The 23,794-nt window shown below is 43.7% G+C and overlaps 1 protein-coding gene across 1 annotated transcript; it reads left to right on the top strand.

The window, feature by feature from the left end:
- The first annotated feature begins 14,906 nt into the window (after positions 1-14,906).
- LOC128688112 (tripartite motif-containing protein 5-like) lies at positions 14,907-19,968 on the top strand. The gene is made up of 3 exons (XM_070086827.1): positions 14,907-14,985; positions 16,057-16,295; positions 19,114-19,968. The coding sequence occupies exons 1-3, from the start codon at positions 14,907-14,909 to the stop codon at positions 19,966-19,968; spliced, it is 1,173 nt and encodes a 390-aa protein (XP_069942928.1).
- The last annotated feature ends 3,826 nt before the right edge of the window (positions 19,969-23,794 follow it).

A 23,794-nucleotide genomic window follows, 5' to 3' on the forward strand; every position in this document is an offset into this window, starting at 1 on the left:
CAGGATGAATCTTACGATTTTGTTCTGGGTGATTTGCAGTCTATCTTTCAGTTTTTTTGTCAAGGCAGAGTACCAAGAAGAGCAAGCGTAATCCATATGGCATTGTATAAGGGCTAGACATAGGGTCCTGCGAGCCTCAGTAGGTAGACACTGTGCTTGTCTATACAGGAACTTCAGTCTGGCATTCGCTTTCTTTACTACACTGTTCCCTATCAATTCTCCTGACATGCATGGGTCAAAGGGGATTCCCAAATATTTTACTGATGAAACCAAAGTGATGTGCTCCCCATTACATTGAACATTAAAATTATTTACCCTTCTCAGTTTATGTTTCGTGCCAAAGAGAATGGCTTCAGTTTTCCCTAGGTGTAATGATAGTTTGTTGTCTACTAACCATTTGCTGCAGGACTCCAGTTCCAGTGTTAAAACATTAGCAATATCTTGTGGATCTTTACCTGACACTAACAGAGCACTGTCATCTGCATACAGTAGGAGTTTGCACTTGACACTGATAGGCATATCATTGACATAACATAAGAATAATAAGGGACCCAGAGTACTATCTTGGGGAACTCCACATGTTATCGGCAGGGGTTCTGATTCTGTTTTGTTGATTTTGACTATTTGTCTCCTGTTGCTAAGGTAGGACTTAAACCAGTCTACAGAACCTATACCGATAGCTTGAAGTTTATTACATAATATATTGTGGTTGACAGTATCGAAGGCCTTTTGCAGGTCTAAGGTTACCATGCCTATGAGGTTCCCCTTTGACATTTCAGTTCTCAGGTAATCCGTCAGATTAATGAGGGAGGTGTCGGTTGAGTAGGATCTTCTAAAGCCCGATTGATAGCTATGGAGAATGTTGTTGTCATTAAGGTACTTAACTACTTGAGAATACACCGCCCTCTCTAGAATTTTAGATATTATACTGAGTATACTAACAGGCCTATAGTTGCTTACATCAGACCTACTATTTTTCTTGAAGATAGGAGTAACTCTGGCCTCCTTGAACCCCTCCGGTACGGTATTAGTGGTGATTGATAGATTTATTATGTGAGCAATAGGGATTAACAGTTCAGAAGCACCATCTTTTAGGAACTTAGACGGGATGTTATCAGGGCCGGTGCTCTTAGTTGGGTTTAACCTGCTTAGTTCTTTTTGAATAAAGTCATGAGATACACTTACTAGTTGACAACTGTTTGGGGTTACCCCTTTATTGGTATAGTATGTTTGAAACTTATCAGAGTCTGTGTTAAAGGTATTTGATGCAGCTGGTAGTTTACTTACTAGTGTTGATGCAACAGATGTGTAGTATGAATTAAAGCAATTTGCCACCTTAGATGTTTCGTGGCATACCTCATTATCGATAGTGAGTACTATGTTAGACCTATCTACTGGCTTATGGCTATACCCCAACTGTTTTAGTTGTTGCCAGAGCTTTCTGGGGTTATGCTTATACTCTTCAATTTTTGAGCAGTAGTGCTTTGCCTTTGCTCCTTTTATAAGTCTCTGTACTCTGTTCCTCACCCTTTGGAATTCATTTAGTGCTGCAATATCCTGTCTGTTTGCTTTAAATCTTTTTAGCAGCTGGTCTCTGAATTTCATATTATCTAATATCTCAGTAGTCATCCAGGGTTCAGTTCTTCGTTTAATCCTAACCTCTTTAACTGGTGCAATATTATTAAGAATGGTAGTGAACATTGTTTTGAATTTTTCCCAGGCATCGTTTACGTCCGTGCAACTTGTTATCTCTGTCCAGTCACAATTGTGTAGCCTATTTACCAGTGTTTCTTTACTGTAGTTTCTAGTTGACCTCATTTTTATTGTCCTGTGTAGGCCTATCCTATCCCTAGTTATTTTCCTGGTGCAGTAAATGATGAAATGATCACTAAGACCTGTTGTAATGACGCCTGACTGACTAATGTTCTCAGAGCGGTTACAAAGTATGTGGTCAATTAGGGTGGCTGAGAACTGTGTGATCCGGGTTGGAGTATTAATTAGTTGAGTGTAACTATTTAATCCTAGAATTTGCTTATACCTTTTGCATAGCCCGTTATTTTGCTGCTGAAAACAGATAATGAAGTCGCCCAGTATTATTGTCTCGCAATTGTTTTCAACTCCGGACAAGACTCTGGAAAAGTCTTCTAAGAACTGGTCCTGGGTAGGAGGGCGGTAACTAGTTCCTACTAAGATGGGTTTGGTCTTAGGAAGCAGCACTTCAAACCATAGAATCTCCAGTTTATTGTTATTTAAATCAGGTCTTGGGTTGTAAGCTAAGTCATTTCTAATGTAGGCACATACTCCACCACCCTTTCTGTTCCTATCTAAGCGTTTTATATTGTAACCATCTATTTTGACCTCGTCGTCAGTCACCGTATCATCCAACCAAGATTCAGAGATGGTTATAACTGCCGCCCTAATTTTGTTAGCTAGAATCCTAATCTCTGCCAATTTAGGAAGAAGTGATCTTGCATTGACATGAATAAAGTGAAGGCCTGTTTTCATAAAACAATCATAATCATCAATATATGGCAATGGGTCATTTGTATTAAAATTTGGTAAATCAATGTTATCACTGCTAAAGGGTAACTGTGCCAAAGTGCATTTGTTACACACAAAATGAATTCTGGCACCGTTGCTATAATTGTACATACATCCATCATGCACCCATCCCTTACACATTTTACATAAGGTGCCTTTTCTGTTTTTAATGCGTACTTTAGTACAGTGTATGCACCTGTTTGGTAGTGTTTGAGATAATAATGGCTGTATTGTCTCACATTGACCTATGTATGCATTACATATGGAGTTAAGGTTATCATTCCTAGCTACTAGACCGTCATTATCGCCGTCATTTATCTGTCTGTTTTGCCTCTGCACAATAGTTTGAGGTCCTGGATTAATTTGGATATCACCACTTAAGAGCGCTACAATAAGAGCTGTGTGCCACTGTTTTTGTTTGGGTATGCGGTGTTGCCATACCTTGCAGCGATAGTGACATTTACTTTTCTGGTAGGATGGCAACTGTTGGGCTTTTACTGTCCAGGGCGCTGTTACTCCATTCACCTTTTCCAGCCCCCATGACTGATTTCTTTCTTCATGGAATTGAAGAAGAAATATAAATATAATTATGGCAGCCTGTACCCCCCTAATGCCTGCCATTTTCACTCTTCGCTCTTTTACTCATATACAATAATATTTATTATTTAGCTTCTCCAGTTTTAACCAACAGTTTTTGTTTACGTATGTACTGTATTCATTTTTTTTTGCTACAATAGTGTTAAGGGCACACATAAGTTACGGTCACATAAAATAATACACTGTGTAGATTTAACCTCTGATAACCTAGTAAAGTCAAACCTACGGAAGGTGGTCAGGCCTAGTTAGCTTTACATCTTTATTATGCACCTCATACCCATGGTGTGGACGGTAGTCCAAAGATTTCAGAGGTAAATAAGGAGTTTACCTGGAGTTTACCTGGAGAGAGTTTCGGGGGTCAACGCCCCCGCGGCCCGGTCTGTGACCAGGCCTCCTGGTGGATCAGCGCCTGATCAACCAGGCTGTTGCTGCTGGCTGCACGCAAACCAACGTACGAGCCACAGCCCGGCTGATCAGGAACTGACTTTAGGTGCTTGTCCAGTGCCAGCTTGAAGACTGCCAAGGACTGGCTGCAAAATCTTGATAGTTGAACAAGTTACATGTTTATATGTTCAGGCCTCAAACACATTTTATCATACAGTTACAAAAGAGTGGACAGAGTGCCTGCACTTCAGGAAAAGAGCTAAAAAGTACCTAATGAATAAAGCTACAGAAAGGAGGAAAAATGATTTCTTGTACTGTTAATGTTCATGTAAATTTCTGTTCACTTTAGTCCTGTTGTGTCTCTCTTTACTGTATCTTATTTTCACACAGTTGAGTTACTTAGCTATTCTAATTTTTAAGGTTATAATTATGACTGCAAAGTCCTAGACATGAATGTAACAGGACAGCCACCTTGACTCATGACTTCTTATATGGCTACTTCAGGGCCATCGCACTCTGCAACAGAGGACAAGTCCTCACCGACAGAATGCAGAATAGTATCAACGAGTTCTTTCTTAAGAAGGTCAAATGCTGTCAAGGCTACTTCGACCAGCGAGAATGTCTTATTTACTAAGGGTACAGATTCAATGGATTTAGATTCATCAAATGTCAAATTCCTGCACTTAATAACTTCTAAAAAGTTCTGGAGATGTTCATGATGTTCAGTTTGCATATGTTCAGCAATTGTGATATTATCTTAGCATGGGAAAGTATTCTTGAGATTTTCTTCTGTCAGTTTGTCCATCAAATGTTGAAAGGCAGCATCTCCATTTGTAATGCCAAATGCCATCCTGTAAAACTGATAGTCTCCCGTTAGCTTCAAAAACAGCGTACTTTGTGTCTGGTTCCTTAAGTGGAACTTGGTGACAGACATATTAACCACGTTGTCGTCTGTCATCGGTAATGGATAAATATACAGGTCTGTATAATAATTAATGATCTGAGAGTAATCTAAACAGTCTCTTTTTATGTCTGTTAAGATGATCCTTCTCTTCATCAACCTGAGAATGCCCTTTCTTCATTGATGCCGTTCCATAATGAACGACCTGTTATCCTTACCAAAGTGCAGTGATCTGGTTGTGATGGGTTTACATCGTGGTGGCAGGTTTGGAAAAAGTGATAATTCGTACAGCTGGTGAGAGTGCACATACCGAGCTGGTACCAGGAACTGTGAGCTCTGGTTTATGTACCCCATACTTATATCTCAAACATTTGTGATGTTTTTGGTCACATCACAGACTTTTAAAACTCCAAGGCTAGTAAATGGATAAGTTTGACCATTGGAACGTAAGCTTACACCATACATCCTTAGGAAACTACCAACTAGTATTTAATACGGCTGATGCCATAGAAATCTTGATATACTATCAGCAGAACTTTCACTTATGTAACTATCCGAGGTACACGAGTCAATCAGTAACTCCAATTTGTATCATTTACTGTGACTTCAGCAGCTGTACGTGAGAGACTGAGGAAGTGAAGCTGTAATAGCAAGAACAATAAGATTATACAATGTAGCAGTAGTAGTCACCGATGTCCTTGATAGACTTCAACAAGATGTCCTTCCTTCCAGCAGTTACTGCCGCCAGCATCACGTTCTGGGCAGTGGCAGACCTACATTTATGGAGTCCGACAGCGCTGTATAGCCCTTGTGGCTTATCGCTTCTTTTTGATCAAACCTTCCTATTCCCAAGTTGCAGGATTGCCAGACATCTGTTTCCATGCCCGAGGGACTGTCCTTCCGGGAGGAACAACGAAAGGACCCTTCTTTAAAATTCGCTTTTGAGGCAGCCATGGGTAAATCCTCTTTGGGTCATCCGGTCAAGTATGAAGTTAAAAAAGATTATTTGATCTGCACTGAGACTGGTAAGGAGATAGAGGGCCGGCAATTGTATGACAGGTTAGTGGTTCCAACCAAGTTTAGACCTCAAATATTAAATATAACTCATAATACTTCATTAGGAGGTCACTTAGGAATTACTAAAACCTTGTATAGAATTACAAAAGAATTTCATTAGCCAAAATTAAAGAAAGATGTGAAGAATCATATTAGGTGTTGCCGAAAATGTCAGAAAGTAGGGAAACCTGGACATTCCATTAAACCTGCACCTCTCCAACCTATACCTGCTGATGGAGAACCTTTTGCAGATTTAATTATAGATTGTGTAGGTCCACTACCTAGGTCAAAGTCTAGAAATCAATATTTATTTACGATTATGGATAAAGTAACCAGATACCCTGAAGCAATTCCCATGCGCAGTACTAATACTAAAGCTATTCTCAAAGCTTTAACAAAATTCATTTCTTGTTTTGGCATTACTAAAACTATTCAAAGTGATCAAGGTACTAACTTTACTGCCAAAGCATTTAGGGAAGTATTAACTAGGTTAGGGATAATCCACAACTTATCCACTGCCTATCATCATCAGTCCCAAGGCGCCTTGGAAAGATTCCATCAGACATTAAAAACCATGATGAGAAGTTTTTGCATGCACTTTCCTACAGACTGGGATGAATCACTACCTTTGTTGCTGTTCTCAGTACGAGAGACGGTGCAAGAGTCTACAGGGTATAGTCCGTTTGAGCTGATCTTTGGGCACAATGTACGAGGTCCTCTTCGGGTGCTCAAAGAAGGATGGATGGGAGAAGACGTTAGCTCAACACTCTACAACCCGTCTTCAAGGTTGCAGGTGGCACGTCAGTTAGCAAAGGCTAACCTAAAGACAGCTCAAAGTAAGATGAAACAGAGGTATGACAGAAGTGCAAAATTCCGCTCCTTCCATCCAGGAGACAAGGTGTTGGTGCAGGAACCTATACCTGGCCACACCTTGAAAGCTAGATTTACGGGACCTATGCAGATTGTAAGTAGATTATCTGATGTAAATTATGTGGTAGCTCCCATTGATAAGACCTCAAAAACTAAAATTTACCACATAATCAATTAAAATCTTTTCATACACCAGATAAAATCCCAGTAATGACTCTGTCCTCTACCTCTGAGGACGACTCTGATTCTTTGTACTCTATCTCTGAAATTAATGTTAAACTTTCTAATTCTGTCCTCCTCAAGGATCCTAATCCTTTAATGGAGGGACTATCTGAAACGCAAGCAACAAGTTTAACTGACCTACAGTCATATCCTAATATTTTTTCGGATGTGCCGAAAAAATGTACGTGAGGTTATCATGATATAGATGTGGGAAACTTTAACCCTATTAAACTCTCCCCCTACAGAGCTAATCCTGAAAAGCAAAGGCTACTTCAGCAGGAAGTAGAATTTTTGTTAAAGCATGGTTTAGTGGAGGAGTCATCTAGTCCATGGGCTTCACCGTGCATCCTTGTTAAGAAGGCTGATGGAGGGTTTCGTATGTGTACAGACTACCGTAAGGTGAATGAGGTCACAATTACAGATGCTTACCCTCTTCCTCGTCTGGATGATGTAATTGACTTTGTGGGTAAGGCTACTTTTGTGTCCAAGTTAGATCTCCTTAAAGGCTACTATCATGTACCTCTGACGGATAAGGTGAAGGAAATCTCTGCCTTCGTAATTCCAGGAGGTCATTATCAATACACAGTTACCCCCTTTGGAATGAAAAATTCCCCCTCTTCATTCCAGAAACTTATCCATCAGGCTATTAAAGGACTTGAAGGCACGGCAGCATACCTAGATGATATTGTTGTGGTGTCTGATACTTGGGATCAACACCTACTTAGACTTAAGGCTGTTTTTGAGACCTTTCAGAGTTCCCATTTAAAAGTTAATTTATCTAAATCTTCCTTTGGCCAGGCCACTATCACTTTTCTAGGCCATGAAGTAGGTAGTGGTAAAGTTGCCCCTAAACTTGCTAAAGTTCTTGCTATTAAAGATTATCCAGTTCCTCATGATAGGAAATCTCTTCAACGTTTCCTAGGCATGTTAGGATTTTACATAAGATTCTGTAAAAATTTCTCAGATATTGTGGCCCCTCTTACCTCTCTCACCAGTCACAAAGTTCCCTTTAATTGGACCCCAGATTGTCAAACTTCTTTTGACAAAGCAAAAAGAATATTGTGTACTGCACCCATTCTCTTGTCTCCAGACTTCTCCAAACCTTTTTCATTACAGGTTGATGCTTGTGAGTCTGGGGTTGGGGCAGTACTATTACAAAACGAGAATGAGGAGTTGCAGCCTGTAGCATACTTTTCAGCCAAGTTCCAGCCGCATCAGAGGGCTTACTCTACCATCGAAAAAGAAGCCCTCGCGCTGGTACTGGCTTTGGAGCATTTCGATGTTTATGTGGGCCAGACATCACAGGTGGTCACAGTCTACAGTGATCACAATCCTCTAGTATATCTCCAAACCATGAAGAACCACAACACAAGGCTCATGCGCTGGACGCTAAGACTGCAGCCCTATAATATTAAAATTGTACATATTGCCGGCAAAGAAAATGTGTTGGCAGACTCTTTATCTAGAGTTTAATTTTATTTACTTAGGTTAGGATGTTATATTATTTGTGGCAACCCCTTTTCACGCTCTTTTTTTTTATCCCCTGGTGTGAGGGTTTTTTTTAGTGAGGGGATGCGGGCTACTGTCCGCCTGTATCTTGGACCTATGCTAGCCCGACTGACTGCTGTCTCACTCCGAGTTTAGGGTTTGGCTTTTTGTCACGAGTAAAGCTGAGCTCTATCTAAGAGTTCGATGGTGGAGAGGAAAGGCGGTCCCATTATTTTGTGCCATGGCGGCACGGTTACCACTGGGAGGTGGCAGCCTAATCCTGAGCCTTCTCGGGGTGGGAGTGTGGCATGCAAAGAGTACGTAACCTTTATTTGGCGCATGTACACACCCTCATTTACAGGCTATCTCCCCCAACCAGCGAACTAGGTTGCTGAGAGTTGATGATGGGGCCCTGTCGTTCAACTAGTGACCAGGTTCCAGCCAATAAGAAGATGGTTTTGGCAATCGCAGAGGTTATGTGGGTACCACTCTCCTGTCTGCCCTTGTCATTCCCATTCTAGAGCTGGTTGAAGCACGGTCTGCTGTCTTGTGGCTTCTATTTCTGCCTTGCTTACCGTGGAGTGCACTGTACTTATCACTGTACATAGTGTACATACTGCTGTTCTAAATTGGTGAAGGATAATATAAGTCTAAACTTTTTCTGCTGTGTTTATTTTGCTCCCTTTACACCCAGGATTACAGGCCATTTGGAATCTTGGGTTGTAATAGGGGCCCTGAAGCTTAAACTTTATTAGCCTAATAGCATATCCGCCCCAGGTTCTGGGTACTTGTTTTTGACATGAAATGGTCCATCACAGTGTGGTCTTCATGGTGCCACTTCATCCATTGTCTGAGGCTGCCCAGAAACAATAAATAGGTATTAGCATTACACTGGGCCGGGTCCTGTGAACAGACCTAATTGTATGCACTTCGTAAGTCAAATTTGGTATTCTGCAAAAACCGCTGCCGGATGACTGTTGAGACAGTACCATTGATGATACTCCTCTACTATAACTGATTTCAGGTTACAGTGTTTACCATAAGTAGTTTACGTAATTCCCTTAGAAACTCGTCAAGGCTGTCACCAAACTGCTGCCGCCGTGTGGCCAAGAGTTCTGCAGCAAATATTTCATTGGGAGTTCGCAGGTACACACAAACTGTAGCGCAGATATTCATATACGCTGTGCTATACACTGTTCGCTAGCGCTGTGAACTGATGAGAGGACATTGTCCCCACACTCCTCGATGTAGTTTGTGAAGGTGCGATATCAGTGCTTCCAATCCTTGGCTGCTGGAGATGAGTTGTAAGACTCACCTGGCTTGGGTTCAAGCCGCACCCGTTCCCTGACTCAAGGTAACGTCTCTGTCCAGAAGTGTCACTCTCACTACCTTCTCCATGATGGAGTTGAGTTGTGGTGACTGAATCACCTGACTGATACTCTCCAAGCACTGACACATTACCACACTTATCTGCAACAGCACAAAACCTCATAATACAATCTACAATGAACTTAAACTATGGCCATGTAATGTAGATTAATGTGACTGACGAAATCCAGTGTTACCATCATCAGAACATAAGACAAAAGCACTCCAGGCGCAACAACTACAGTAATTCCATAAGGGTGAGTACAAAATTATATTTATTGAGAGCACAGTTCACTCATGTTGTTTTCTTCGTTAATTAGCGTCACACACACAGACGTATTGGTATATATAATTTTTTTTATTAATATTAGTTTTCTTATTTTTTATTGCTGAGAATCAATAAAGATGTAACAAAGTGACTTGTGTTGATAACTTGAGTTATCAATAGAGTATATATACACCTCTATGTGTACACCTTTGAGAATATACAAGGGGTATACACACACACTATGTATACCTCTCAGATACAGTCTTAAGAATAAGTTGTATAAACATTTAAGTAAAAAGGTTTGAAATTGAGAAGGACCTGCCTGGTAAGGGGCCAGTAGGCCTACTGTAGTCTTTCCACATTCTCGTGTTCTCATTTTCCCATTGGACTTGACGGATAAACAATCATTTGTTATCTTGTCGGCCATATTTGACGTGAAACAGCATTACCAATGTTGTGAGACTGAAACAAGAACTACGTTAGGCAGGTCCTACCAGGCTCATGATTGGGTGTGGTTGGACCTGCCAACCACGACTACCACCACTGGTTGTGGTGGAAGTTTTGGTAGCCGTGGTAATGGTGGTAGTAGTGGGGGTGGTGGTAGTGGTGATGGTGGTAGTGGTGATGGTGAGAGTGGTGATGGTGGTAGTGGTGATGGTGGTAGTGGTGATGGTGAGTGGGGTGATGGTGGTAGTGGTGATGGTGGGAGTGGTGATAGTGGTAGTGGTGATGGTGGTAGTGGTGATGGTGGGAGTGGTGATAGTGGTAGTGGTGATGGTGGTGATGGTGGTAGTGGTGATGGTGGTGATGGTGGTAGTGGTGATGGTGGTAGTGGTCATGGTGGGAGTGGTGATGGTGGTAGTGGTGATGGTGAAGGTGGTGGTGATGGTGGTAGAAGTGATGGTGGTAGTAGTGGTGGTGGTGGTAGTGGTGATGGTGGTAGTGGTGATGGTGAGAGTGGTGATGGTGGGAGTGGTGATAGTGGTAGTGGTGATGGTGGTGATGGTGGTAGTGGTGATGGTGGTAGTGGTGATGGTGGGAGTGGTGATGGTGGTAGTAGTGGTGGTGGTGGTAGTGGTGATGGTGGTAGTGGTGATGGTGGTAGTGGTGATGGTGAGAGTGGTGATGGTGGTAGTAGTGGTGGTGGTGGTAGTGGTGATGGTGGTAGTGGTAATGGTGAGAGTGGTGATGGTGGTAGTGGTGATGGTGGGAGTGGTGATAGTGGTAGTGGTGATGGTGGTAGTGGTGATGGTGGTAGTAGTGATGGTGAGAGTGGTGATGGTGGTAGTGGTGATGGTGGGAGTGGTGATAGTGGTAGTGGTGATGGTGGGAGTGGTGATGGTGGTGGTGGTGATGGTGGTAATAGTGGTGGTGGTGGTGGTAGTGGTGATGGTGGTAGTGGTGGTGGTGGTAGTGGATATGGTGGTGATAGTAGCGGTGGTGGTGGTGGTGATGGTGGTGATGGTGGTAGTGGTGGTAGTGGTGATGATGGTGGCAGTAGTGATTGTGGTAGTGGTGATGATGGTGGTAGTAGTGGTGGTGGTAGTGGTGATGGTGGTAGTGGTGATGGTAGTAGTGGTGATGGTGGCAGTGGTGATGGTAGTAGTGGTGATGGTGGTAGTGGTGGTGATGGTGGTAGTGGTGGTGATGGTGGTAGTAGTGGTGATGGTGGTAGTAGTGGTGATGGTGGTAGTAGTGGTGGTGGTAGTGGTGATGGTGGTAGTGGTGATGGTAGCAGTGGTGATGGTAGTAGTGGTGATGGTAGTAGTGGTGATGGTAGTAGTGGTGGTGGTAGTGGTGATGGTGGTAGTGGTGATGGTAGTAGTGGTGGTGGTAGTGGTGATGGTGGTAGTGGTGATGGTAGTAGTGGTGATGGTGGTAGTGGTGATGGTGGTAATAGTGGTGATGGTGGTAGTAGTGATGATGGTGGTAGTAGTGGTGATGGTGGTAGTAGTGGTGGTGGTAGTGGTGATGATGGTAGTGGTGATGGTAATAGTGGTGATGGTAGTAGTGGTGATGGTAGTAGTGGTGATGGTAGTAGTGGTGGTGGTAGTGGTGATGGTGGTAGCGGTGATGGTAGTAGTGGTGATGGTGGTAGTGATGATGGTAGTAGTGGTGATGGTGGTAGTGGTGGTGATGGTGGTAGTGGTGGTGATGGTAGTAGTGGTGATGTTGGTAGTAGTGGTGATGGTGGTAGAAGTGATGGTGGTAGTGGTGATGGTAGTAGTGGTGATGGTAGTAGTGGTGATGGTGGTAGTGGTGGTGATGGTGGTAGTGGTGGTGATGGTGGTAGTGGCGGTGATGGTGGTAGTAGTGGTGATGGTAGTAGTGGTGATGGTGGTAGTGGTGGTGATGGTGCTAGTGGTGGTGATTGTGGTAGTAGTGGTGATGGTAGTAGTGGTGATGGTAGTAGTGGTGATGGTGGTAGTGGTGATGGTGGTAATAGTGGTGATGGTGGTAGGAGTGATGATGCTGGTAGTAGTGGTGATGGTGGTAGTAGTGGTGGTGGTAGTGGTGATGATGGTAGTGGTGATGGTAGTAGTGGTGATGGTAGTAGTGGTGATGGTAGTAGTGGTGATGGTAGTAGTGGTGATGGTAGTAGTGGTGGTGGTAGTGGTGATGGTGGTAGTGGTGATGGTAGTAGTGGTGATGGTGGTAGTGATGATGGTAGTAGTGGTGATGGTGGTAGTGGTGGTGATGGTGGTAGTGGTGGTGATGGTAGTAGTGGTGATGTTGGTAGTAGTGGTGATGGTGGTAGAAGTGATGGTGGTAGTGGTGATGGTAGTAGTGGTGATGGTAGTAGTGGTGATGGTGGTAGTGGTGGTGATGGTGGTAGTGGTGGTGATGGTAGTGGCGGTGATGGTGGTAGTAGTGGTGATGGTAGTAGTGGTGATGGTGGTAGTGGTGGTGATGGTGGTAGTGGTGGTGATGGTGGTAGTATTGGTGATGGTAGTAGTGGTGATGGTGGTAGTAGTGGTGATGGTGGTAGTAGTGGTGATGGTGGTAGTAGTGATGGTGGTGGTAGTAGTGGTGGTGGTAGTAGTGGTGTTGGTGGTAGTAGTAGTGGTGGTGGTGGTAGTAGTGGTGGTGGTGGTGGTGGTAGTAGTGGTGATGGTGGTAGTAGTAGTGGTGGTGGTGGTATTAGTGGTGGTGGTGGTGGTGGTAGTAGTGGTGGTGGTGGTGGTGGTAGTAGTGGTGATGGTGGTAGTAGTAGTAGTGGTGGTGGTGCTAGTAGTGGTGGTGGTGGTGGTAGTAGTGCTGATGATGGTAGTAGTAGTGGTGGTGGTGGTGGTAGTAGTAGTGGTGGTGGTGGTGGTAGTAGTAGTGGTGGTGGTGGTAGTAGTGGTGATGGTGGTAGTAGTAGTGGTGGTGGTGGTAGTAGTGGTGATGGTGGTTGTAGTCGTGGTGGTGGTGGTTGTAGTGGTGGTGGTGGCGTTAGTAGTGGTGATGGTGGTAGTAGTAGTGGTGGTGGTGGTAGTAGTGGTGGTGGCGGTAGTAGTGGTGGTGGTGGCGGTAGTAGTGGTGATGGTGGTAGTAGTAGTGGTGGTGGTGGTAGTAGTGGTGGTGGTGGCGTTAGTAGTGGTGATGGTGGTAGTAGTAGTGGTGGTGGTGGTAGTAGTGGTGGTGGCGGTAGTAGTGGTGGTGGTGGCGGTAGTAGTGGTGGTGGTGGTAGTAGTGGTGGTGGTGGTGGTGGTGGTAGTAGTGGTGGTGGTGGTAGTATTGGTGATGGTGGTAGTAGAAGTGATGGTGGTGGTATTAGTGGTGGTGGTTGTGGTAGTAGTGGTGGTGGTGGTGGTGGTAGTAGTGGTGATGGTGGTAGTAGTAGTAGTGGTGGTGGTGGTAGTAGTGGTGGTGGTGGTGGTAGTAGTGCTGATGGTGGTAGTAGTAGTGGTGGTGGTGGTAGTAGTAGTGGTGGTGGTGGTAGTAGTGGTGATGGTGGTAGTAGTAGTGGTGGTGGTGGTAGTAGTGGTGATGGTGGTAGTAGTAGTGGTGGTGGTGGTTGTAGTGGTGGTGGTGGTGGTAGTAGTGCTGATGGTGGTTGTAGTGGTGGTGGTGGTGGTTGTAGTGGTGGTGGTGGCGTTAGTAGTGGTGATGGTGGTAGTAGTAATGGTGGTGGTGGTAGTAGTGGTGGTGGCGGTAGTAGTGGTGGTGGTGGCGGTAGTAGTGGTGATGGTGGTAGTAGTAGTGGTGGTGGTGGTAGTAGTGGTGGTGGCGGTAGTAGTGGTGGTGGTGGCGGTAGTAGTGGTGGTGGTGGCGGTAGTAGTGGTGGTGGTGGCGGTAGTAGTGGTGATGGTGGTAGTAGTAATGGTGGTGGTGGTAGTAGTGGTGGTGGCGGTAGTAGTGGTGGTGGTGGCGGTAGTAGTGGTGATGGTGGTAGTAGTAGTGGTGGTGGTGGTAGTAGTGGTGGTGGTGGCGTTAGTAGTGGTGTTGGTGGTAGTAGTAGTGGCGGTGGTGGTAGTAGTGGTGGTGGTGGTATTAGTGGTGGTGGTGGTGGTAGTAGTGGTGGTGGTGATAGTAGTGGTGGTGGTGGTAGTAGTGGTGATGGTGGTTATAAAAACAAGAATGTAAATCAACAAAAAGACTCCATGACGTAATGTGTTCAGTCGATGAAGCCACAACTCAAACATAAGGGGGGGGAGGGGGAAGGGGGGAGGGGGAGGGGGGAGGGGGAGGGGGGAGGGGGGGGTTGGAAAAGGAAGGGGGGCTGGGTAGGGGAGGGAGGGGAAGAGTGTGGGGACACAGAATATTTTTTGTTTAGCAGAACTGTATACATCAGCAGTATGCTGCTGCAATATTCCACATGATGGTGACAGTGAAGACCAGCTGGCTGTGTTAACCAGCTGGCTGTGTTAACCAGCTGGCTGTGTTAACCAGCTGGCTGTGTTGACCAGCTGGCTGTGTTGACCTGTCTTGTTCCATCACACATTCCATATACTGTGTTGGAATTTGTCAGCCTGATCTGGGAGACTTCAGTAGCGTCAGCCTGACCTGGGAGACTTCAGTAGTGTCAGCCTGACCTGGGAGACTTCAGTAGTGTCAGCCTGACCTGGGAGACTTCAGTAGTGTCAGCCTGACCTGGGAGACTTCAGTAGCGTCAGCCTGACCTGGGAGACTTCAGTAGTGTCAGCCTGACCTGGGAGACTTCAGTAGTGTCAGCCTGACCTGGGAGACTTCAGTAGTGTCAGCCTGACCTGGGAGACCAGTAAAACAATGAGGATATCGTCCAATGTTCCGCTGAAGGTTCAACAGCTACGACAGCTTCCAGGATTCACCTTCCAGCAGAGCTGCTGTTAATATCCCTTGGGAATTGCCATCTCTGAGGATGGTCACTCTCATACACGTACTAGCACTAGCCTGGCAACAACCAGCCTGACCATCCTGAGATAGGCTGTACTACCTCGCTTGTACTCGCTTGTACTCGCTTGTACTCGCTTGTACTCACTAAACTTAAGCTGACTCAAGATAAGCTGGGCAAGGCCAAGCTGCAATACCGAGCATTAATTCACGTAGTTTTTTCATACTAGGTACGACAACCGGCATGTTCACATACACACACATACACACACATACACATACACACACATACACATACACATACACATTCATACACACATACACATACACACACATACACATACACATACATACACACACATACACATACACATACACATACGTACACACACATACACATACACATACACATACACATACACATACACACGCATACACATTCAGCTACAAAATAATTATTCTTCAACAAATTTCTTAATCAATTAATGACAAAAAAATGTGCGAGGGAGAGAGTTGCTGCTTTATAACTAACGACAAGTTAAGTGACTTGGCTCACTCCGAGTTAGAGAGCTCAGCTCTTGAAAAGGAGTCAGGCTCGATTCTCGTGTGAAAACGTGTGGATGGAAGGGGGGGGAGGGGTTGGCAGAAAAGTCTTTCTACACCTGTTGACGTTGTTCATCTAGCTGCAAATAAGTTCGTGAGTGTTAGTCGGCTGGTGTGAGTGAAGGCACGGCGTTGTAGCAGGCTGATGAGTGAAGCTTTGATGAACTGAGAGTAGGATAAAAGCTCTCCTCTCAGGTAATCTTTAGTAATTAAGTTTATTTAGGCACAGGTGCACATAAGTACAATTATCATACATAATGTAAATTACCTAGGATAGCCCAAAATAAAGTCAAAGTGACTTATTTCCATTGGGGTCCTTGTATTGCCATTGGTGTCTTTGTATTTCCATAGGAGCCCATTAAGGTGAAGCAGAATAATAGCTCTTAGCCTGTAAATCCAAGGGCTTGTATCTTGCAGACCTTGAGCTATGGTAGGATAATTGCTCTTAGTCATTGAATTCAAGGTCTTGTATCATACATCCCACTGGAGAACAGAGCCCTGAAATATTCAGTGGGAGTGACTATACTAGTGTCCGCCCATCAATACTTGGCCGTGTACCCGCTCCAGGGCAAACTTGAGGATAGTTCCACTAGTCCAGCCACTACGACAACACTGGTGTTCCGGCAGTGTGGCACTCCACCACCGGCACACTCGGCTAATCACTTCCGGTATGGTGAGTCACTCCCATGCAAGAACAATGGCGTAAATTACCATAGTTTACGTGCCTTTCGACGTGGCTGAATTGTCTGTGTTGTTTTTTAAGTCTTCGATACGCACGTTAAGTCTGATAATCTAATCTGCCAGTCAGATAACTTTTTTTTTTTTGCATAAAACAGAGAAAACTTAATGTCAACACTGTTTTCCCCATTTAGTGATACAATACCGACAAGCTGATGAATAAGACACATGTGCAGCACTTGATTAGAAGAGAGACACAACATTTGGGGATCTATAAAGATTTCGAAATACTGCAAAAAGTGTCTCATTCCTACACTTGTAGGTTTGCTAAGCCATTTACATCAACACTAGAGTTGAGTAAAAGGACATAAGTGCAACTAATGTGACATTTTATTGTGGCAACGTTTCGCTCTCCAGGAGCTTTGTCAAGCCGTTACAAACAGTACATGGACACACAGGGTTTGTAACGGCTTGACAAAGCTCCTGGAGAGCGAAACGTTGCCACAATAAAATGTCACATTAGTTGCACTTCTGTCCTTTTACTTTACATATTGTCGGTAATTCTACCAACATTATTACACCACTAGAGTTACCTTTCATGGCGACAGTGACGCAAACGTTGCAACTCTCTCCAAACTAGCGAGCACAGGCTCACCTGCTCACCGTAATTCCCAAATACTGCTCCAGGTTCTGTAGGATCAAACTCTACACTTCCGGGTTTACGAAAGTGAAAACAAACATTATCTAAGATACTTTGAAACCTTCAAATTCACCTGAAAAGAATTAGCTAAACCTGGGAGGTATTAAGAAACTGGGTCTTTAGCGTCTGAAAGAGGAATGAAACTGAAATACGTAGAAGATGGCTCTGGTTCCTGGTAGATTAAATCAGTTGGTTCTTCCTAGTGAAAATGAGCTTCTAGTTCCTGGTAGTGATATTAACCTCTGGAAATACTCATAATGCTTAAATATGTATTGTTAGTGTTTAACTGTATATTGTTAGCACTTAAATGTATATTGTTAACACTTATATATATATATATATATATATATATATATATATATATATATATATATATATATATATATATATATATATATATATATATATATATATATATATATATTCTTTCTTTCAACACACCGGCCGTATCCCACCGAGGCGGGGTGGCCCAAAAGGAAAAACGAAAGTTTTTCCTTTTACATTTAGTAATATATACAGGAGAAGAGGTTACCAGCCCCTTGCTCCCGGCATTTTAGTCGCCTCTTACAACACGCATGGCTTACGGAGGAAGAATTCTGTTCCACTTCCCCATGGAGATAAGAGGAAATAAACAAGAATAAGAACTAGAAAGAAAATAGAAGAAAACCCAGAAGGGTGTGTATATATATGCTTGTACATGTATGTGTAGTGTGACCTAAGTGTAAGTAGAAGTAGCAAGATGTACCTGAAATCTTGCATGTTAATGAGACAGAAAAAAAGGACACCAGCAATCCTACCATCATGTAAAACAATTACAGGCTTTCGTTTTACACTCACTTGGCAGGACGGTAATACCTCCCTGGGCGGTTGCTGTCTACCAACCTATATGTAACATTTATATATTATTAAGTGCTCATAGTTTGAGAGTGTTAAGTAGCTGACAGCATTGTCTAACTACTGCAATTATCGTTCCGCTCGTTTTTCTGCCGGCTTCTCTAGTTGCTGGGCAGCAACAGTCCACGGGGAGTCACGTGATCAGGGTTGGGTGATCACACCTCACCTAGAGAAGAGTCTGCCTGGCCTGCGCTCATTCTCTTGTCTGTTTGACGTTGCTTCTAACAAGACGTCCCTCTCCAGCTCTCCATTGCAGGCCCTTGTTGGAAGATCGTCTCTGTCGCTTTCTTGTTGCTGGTTCTGTGTAACTGTGTTCACAGAACATAGCCTAGACTTAGTGATTTTCGACGTTGTACTGAGGTTGTATGTCTCATAGACACTCAGAAACTCAGGTCCTGAGCTGTAGCTTCTGACTTAATTTGTACTGGTATCTGTGTACTGTTACAGTCGGGGATTTTCTAATGCTGAACTTAGATTCAGTAGTATGGGAGTTTTGTGACTTTTGTGGAGGATCTGCAGATGGTCCCTACTTAGTGTCGTTATATTGTCTCCTTGTTCCTGATTCTGTGTCGCTGTTGCTTGTTATATTGCTGTTCGGTTTATCAGTCGTTTTATTGTTCGAGCAAGCTGTTCTGATTGCCAGGTTGGTCAAGAAGTTAGTTTATGTGAGGACTTTTAGTCAGTCTCCGGTTAAGTCTAGTCGAGTCTTGAGACATAGCGAACTACTTAGAGCACTTACACACATGCACACAAACTTACTTGTATATATTTACATTATGTTATTAAATGCTAACAATGTACCAGACGGTACTTAAAATTTTGCCATAAAGATGTGATATGTGCCTTCAGCACAATACTACTGTACACCAGAGAAGTGTAGCAACTTGTATCCTATATTATATTCAATTGATTACTATAATTTATTTTGATAATATACGCCTAGACAACTTTATTGTTATTAATAAACTTATTAAATTTTAATTTCTTTAGTTAGTAGCCTACCAGTTGTAATCCTGAAGCACTATTGAATCTTACTAATTTCTAATGGATAATTGGACCAGGATACTGACTACTTGTTACAAAAACCCAGTAACAGGCTGGATGCTAGAAGGGCGGTCCTTTCTAGTATTCACTGGAGATCTCTATCATTATTAGATATCGCGTTTTTTGTAACAATCCTCCAAACTACAACATCTCCACTACTCCTTGTAGCTACGATCTCTTCATGCACTTCTTTTGTGTTGCCAGAGCGAGGGAGGCGGTGAATGGCTGTGTTGCGGCGTGTGTGATGAGCCTTACAGCAGTAGACGAACACCTCGGAACCTGGAGTGCGGTCATACCTTCTGCAGCGCCTGCATGACCCAGGTGCTGGCCAGGGACAGACGGTGTCCTGAGTGCCGAGCCAGCATCACCGCAATCTCTGTCACCTCTCTGCCCATCAGCTACGCCATCCTCAGATTGTCTTCCTCCGCCACGGTCCACACTCGCCGCAGAAGCAACTCCCTTCCAGAGATCATCCCTGGCAGCGAGCAGAACGCCGGTGTGTGCAGAGCCCACGGTGACCTGCTCTACTTCAGGTGCCAGAGCTGCTGCATGTGGGCATGTATAGAGTGTGTGGTGCTGGAGCATCGTGGCACTAACTTGGGCTTCTGCAGAGTCGTCAGGGCTTTCCAGGCGGTGCTCGAGGTGAATATGGAAAATGAAAAATTCAGACGATCTCTGATGAAGAAGCTTGCAAGCGTAGAAAAAAAGTTGTCTGCGGAGAAGTCGTGTTTGGCGAGGGAGTGGGGGCGGCACCTGGAAAGGATCACTCGCCTACGTTCGCAGTTACACGAAGAAAAGAAAGTGGTTGTTGACATTCAACGTAAAAACGAAGAGATGAACAAAATACAGAAGGACTTGGAGGCTTGGAGTGCAACGGTCCGAGACTTATACACAGAGATACAGCCAGGGGGGTCTCTAAGAGAGGCGACGGTGGCGCTGCAGAACACCGCTGATGGTCTGAAGTCTGTGGAGCTTAGTATTGAGCTGGCGGAGCTGCACATGCAGCCGCTGCTAGCAGCCTCACGAGTACCCAAGATGCCTGACATCAACCCAAGGTAGTAATAAAAGTGATGTGAAGCACTACTCCTTTGTGGATAGAGACTCAGTTATATGTCCGACAGTCGTGAGGTTCGCTACCTAACTGGACTCACCTATCTGCTTAGTGCGTGCTAACGTAAGCTGGAATTTCTTACATTGTTGATTCTACAAACAGCGAGAATTCTATAAAAAAAATAACAGTAATAAAATTAATGAGTATTGATGGGTTCAGACCCTGGCCTCGGCTACCAGCTGTGCCATAAGCAGGTAAAACTTGCTGTGTGTGGGTCGCTACACCTCTAACAGATGTGTTGTAGGTCCAGTTTGTTAGGTGGAGGGTGCGTGGATGACAGTGACAGCCAAAGCCTGAAAAGCGTGACAGAGGGACCACTGGTCCCATTGTCACGTGTAGGAGCTCCTGGACGTCCCAGGAAGTATATGGAGTGTTTAACATGATTTGAAGCTGCAAGGAGAAGCGGCCAATGTATCCCGCTGTGTAGTGTGGTGTTGTCATCCTTCTCCCTTAAAATGTTGATGTTGTGAGTAGCTCTGCATTTGAGTAGCATCCATATTGTGCTACTGTGCAGGGAGGACTGACTAGTTAATGACGTATTAGGAGTGCTCACTGAAGTGCACTGTGGAAAATTGCATTTACTTGGATGTATAATTATATACACAACAGTAAATGAACAATGATAACTATTATTTATCAGTTAGACAAGTAGGAATTTGGGACACTTAGGTCGCAAAAAATGTCCCCCTTCGATACCTACCACTGTCATATCCACAAGTTGCTCTGGACCTATTAATTAAATGAAATATACATACACCAGGAATGTTGGTAAATATATAAATTTGTGGACTGTATATTAAAAATAATAAATGGTTATATATATACACAATTACATAACAGAAGGAAAATATATCTTAATATCACTCACCAATTTGACTGGAGATTAATGTGTATCATACTCAGAAAACCTCACTCTAACTAAATCTATGAAAATAATGCTGGCCAGAATTACACACAAATCTAGAGAGCTTATCTGAGGTTCCGGGAGCTGTCTTGTCCAGTCGTCTGATATCTCAAGTTATGCAGGAATGCACATCCAACAATTTCGCCTCCTATTTGAGAGGTGTCAGCCCAATTTTAACCTCTAGAGCACGAAAAATTCTTCCCATTACAACGTTTCTAATACAAATTCAAAACCCAAGATGGCGAGTCCCTCGTCTGCGCAGACGCAGGCTTTCCGTTTTCTATGACATAAATATTATTAAATACAGTATGGCCATCTATTTACATATAAATACTGAATTTCTGGAAAATATATACAGTATTTTCCACATGTACATTAGCGAGGCTATGTTGTGAGCTACACTTGAGCCAGTAAAGTGTACATTAGCGAGACTATGTTGTGAGTGACACTTGAGCCAGTAAAGTGTACATTAGCAAGACTATGTTGTGAGTGACACTTGAACCAGTAAAGTGTACATTAGCGAGACTATGTTGTGAGTGACACTTGAGCCAGTAAAGTGTACATTAGCAAGACTATGTTGTGAGTGACACTTGAACCAGTAAAATGTACATTAGCGAGACTATGTTGTGAGTGACACTTGAGCCAGTAAAGTGTACATTAGCAAGACTATGTTGTGAGTGACACTTGAACCAGTAAAATGTACATTAGCGAGACTATGTTGTGAGTGACACTTGAACCAGTAAAGTGTACGTCAGTGAGGCTATGTTGTGAGTGACACTTGAACCTGTGAAATGTATATCATGGAGACTGTTACGAGTGACTGATCTTCTGTATTTAATAATCTGGAAGTTCCTTCAATCTTTTAAATAAATTTGGCAGCCTCCCATGATAATGCGTGTTACTCAAGCCTTCCAGGTTAATACACAAAGGTTTATACGCTAATGTTGACACTGATTCTTCCTGAGTGTGATGAGATGCAGTCCACTCATTCTAATGCCCCTTTTCCCAGATTTCTCACCTCTCCTGTCATCCAGATGCCTGATAAAATGATCCATTGATCCCCACTTTCCTTGTTCACATAATCTGAAAATTTGTCAATTGCGTCCTCCTTCAAAATCCATAAGCGAAAATCTTGTTCTGCCTCTCTGCTTTTCCCGTTTACTAGTCTTTCAGTTTTCTTGTGTAATGGTACAGAAAACGTAACTTACAGTATTGTGCTACACATATCCTTTCAAGGCTATAAGACAGCAGATATGCACTTGTAAAAGGGAGAGAAGATTGCAGTCATCTATACAGTACAAGACTATGTGTCATTCCTTAGCGCAATGAAGGTCAGAAGTTAAGCAGTGGATAAATGTTATTTAGTTTTGTGTCACAGCATCTTTGTCTGCTGCTTCTGAACATGTGCGAAGTGGCGTTATTGCGAACGCAGGTACTGAATTCAAGACCTGTTATACCTGGCTGTAACTAAAGACTCCAATCAAAGAGTAAATAGAAACTGAGGCAAGACACACACAGAGGAGCAGCCATTACCGTACCCTTACATTCCTTGAAGAAAAGATTTACAATATTTACATAGTTAGATCAGCAGTATAACGATAAGACAGCAAAGATTCACCCATAACAGCAGGTCACACTTCAGAATAAGGGAGAAGGAGTGGTCTAGACCAGCTTAAATGAGTGTCTGCCTCACAGCCGGGCAGTCACTCACATCACCTTGACTGACGAGCCTACTCTCACTGTTGGTTAACTTGGACAATTAATACATCAGTGGGGGGCCCCAGAAATGCTATACTCTAAATCGCCAGTTGGCTGATCGAGAGGGTATGCCAGTGGTCGTGTGATTAACGTCGAATAAATTGTACTCAGTGCACGCCACAATCATCAGTAATCAATCTTTCTTCCCGTTAGCGTGGGTGAGTGCAGGGTCGCCCGAGATCCTCAGATTCTAATCTGTATTGGTTTTACTCTGAATATAAGAACATAAGAATGGAGGCATACTGCAACAGGCCTACTGGCTCATCGCTGCAACAGGCTTACTGACTCATCACTGCAACAGGTCTACTGACCCATCACTCCAGCAGGTCTACTGACCCATCACTGCAGCAAGTCTACTGGCCCATCACTGCAACAGGCCTACTGACTCATCACTGCAGTAGGTCTAATGACCCATCACTGCAGCAGGTCTAATGACCCATCACTCCAGCAGGTCTACTGACCCATCACTGCAGCAGGTCCACTGACCCATCACTCCAGCAGATCTACTGACCCATCACTCCAACAGGTCTACCGACCCATCACTGCAGCCGGACTACTGACCTATCACTCCAGTAGATCTACTGACCCATCACTCCAGCAGGTCTACCGACCCATCACTGCAGCCGGACTACTGACCTATCACTCCAATAGATCTACTGACCCTTCACTACAATGAAACGGTAATTTAAAATCCGCAACATTAATTAATGTTTTTAACGAAAAATGTCTTAATTTCAGTGATCAAATTTAAATTTATTTTATATATTAAAAAGGTTGAAAAGCTATATGTTAACGAGGTGGGAAGTGATAGAGATGATAAATGAGAGGAACAGGAATGCAACGTGAAAAATACAGACCCATTACAACGAATTACAGACAGTACTGTTGTCTGGGAAAATCTTCGTATTGTAAGATCTGTGGCTCAGTGGTGCAGTGCTGGGCCTGCTGCTTACCTTTACCACGGTTCGAGTCCCCCTCCATTCATCTGTTTGTTCGTTTATTCAGTGGTAATCATTCATAACAGCTGTCTTCAGTTTGAGGATGTATTCGCTGAGAGAAGTGTTTTCGTCACCATTGACTGCTGCATAACGTAACAATGTTGCAGAGTTACA

The sequence above is a fragment of the Cherax quadricarinatus genome, chromosome 19, assembly GCF_038502225.1.
Source record: "Cherax quadricarinatus isolate ZL_2023a chromosome 19, ASM3850222v1, whole genome shotgun sequence".
NCBI classification, from domain to species: Eukaryota; Metazoa; Arthropoda; class Malacostraca; order Decapoda; family Parastacidae; genus Cherax; species Cherax quadricarinatus.

Excerpts from the sequence above, each read along its gene's own strand:
- LOC128688112 (XM_070086827.1), top strand. The coding sequence starts at position 14,907 with ATGAGGATATCGTCCAATGTTCCGCTGAAGGTTCAACAGCTACGACAG. Across the intron at positions 14,986-16,056 it reads CACCTTCCAGCAGAGCTGCT|GTCTTGTATCATACATCCCA; the intron begins GTTAATATCCCT and ends ATTGAATTCAAG. Across the intron at positions 16,296-19,113 it reads TCCCATGCAAGAACAATGGC|AGCGAGGGAGGCGGTGAATG; the intron begins GTAAATTACCAT and ends TTGTGTTGCCAG.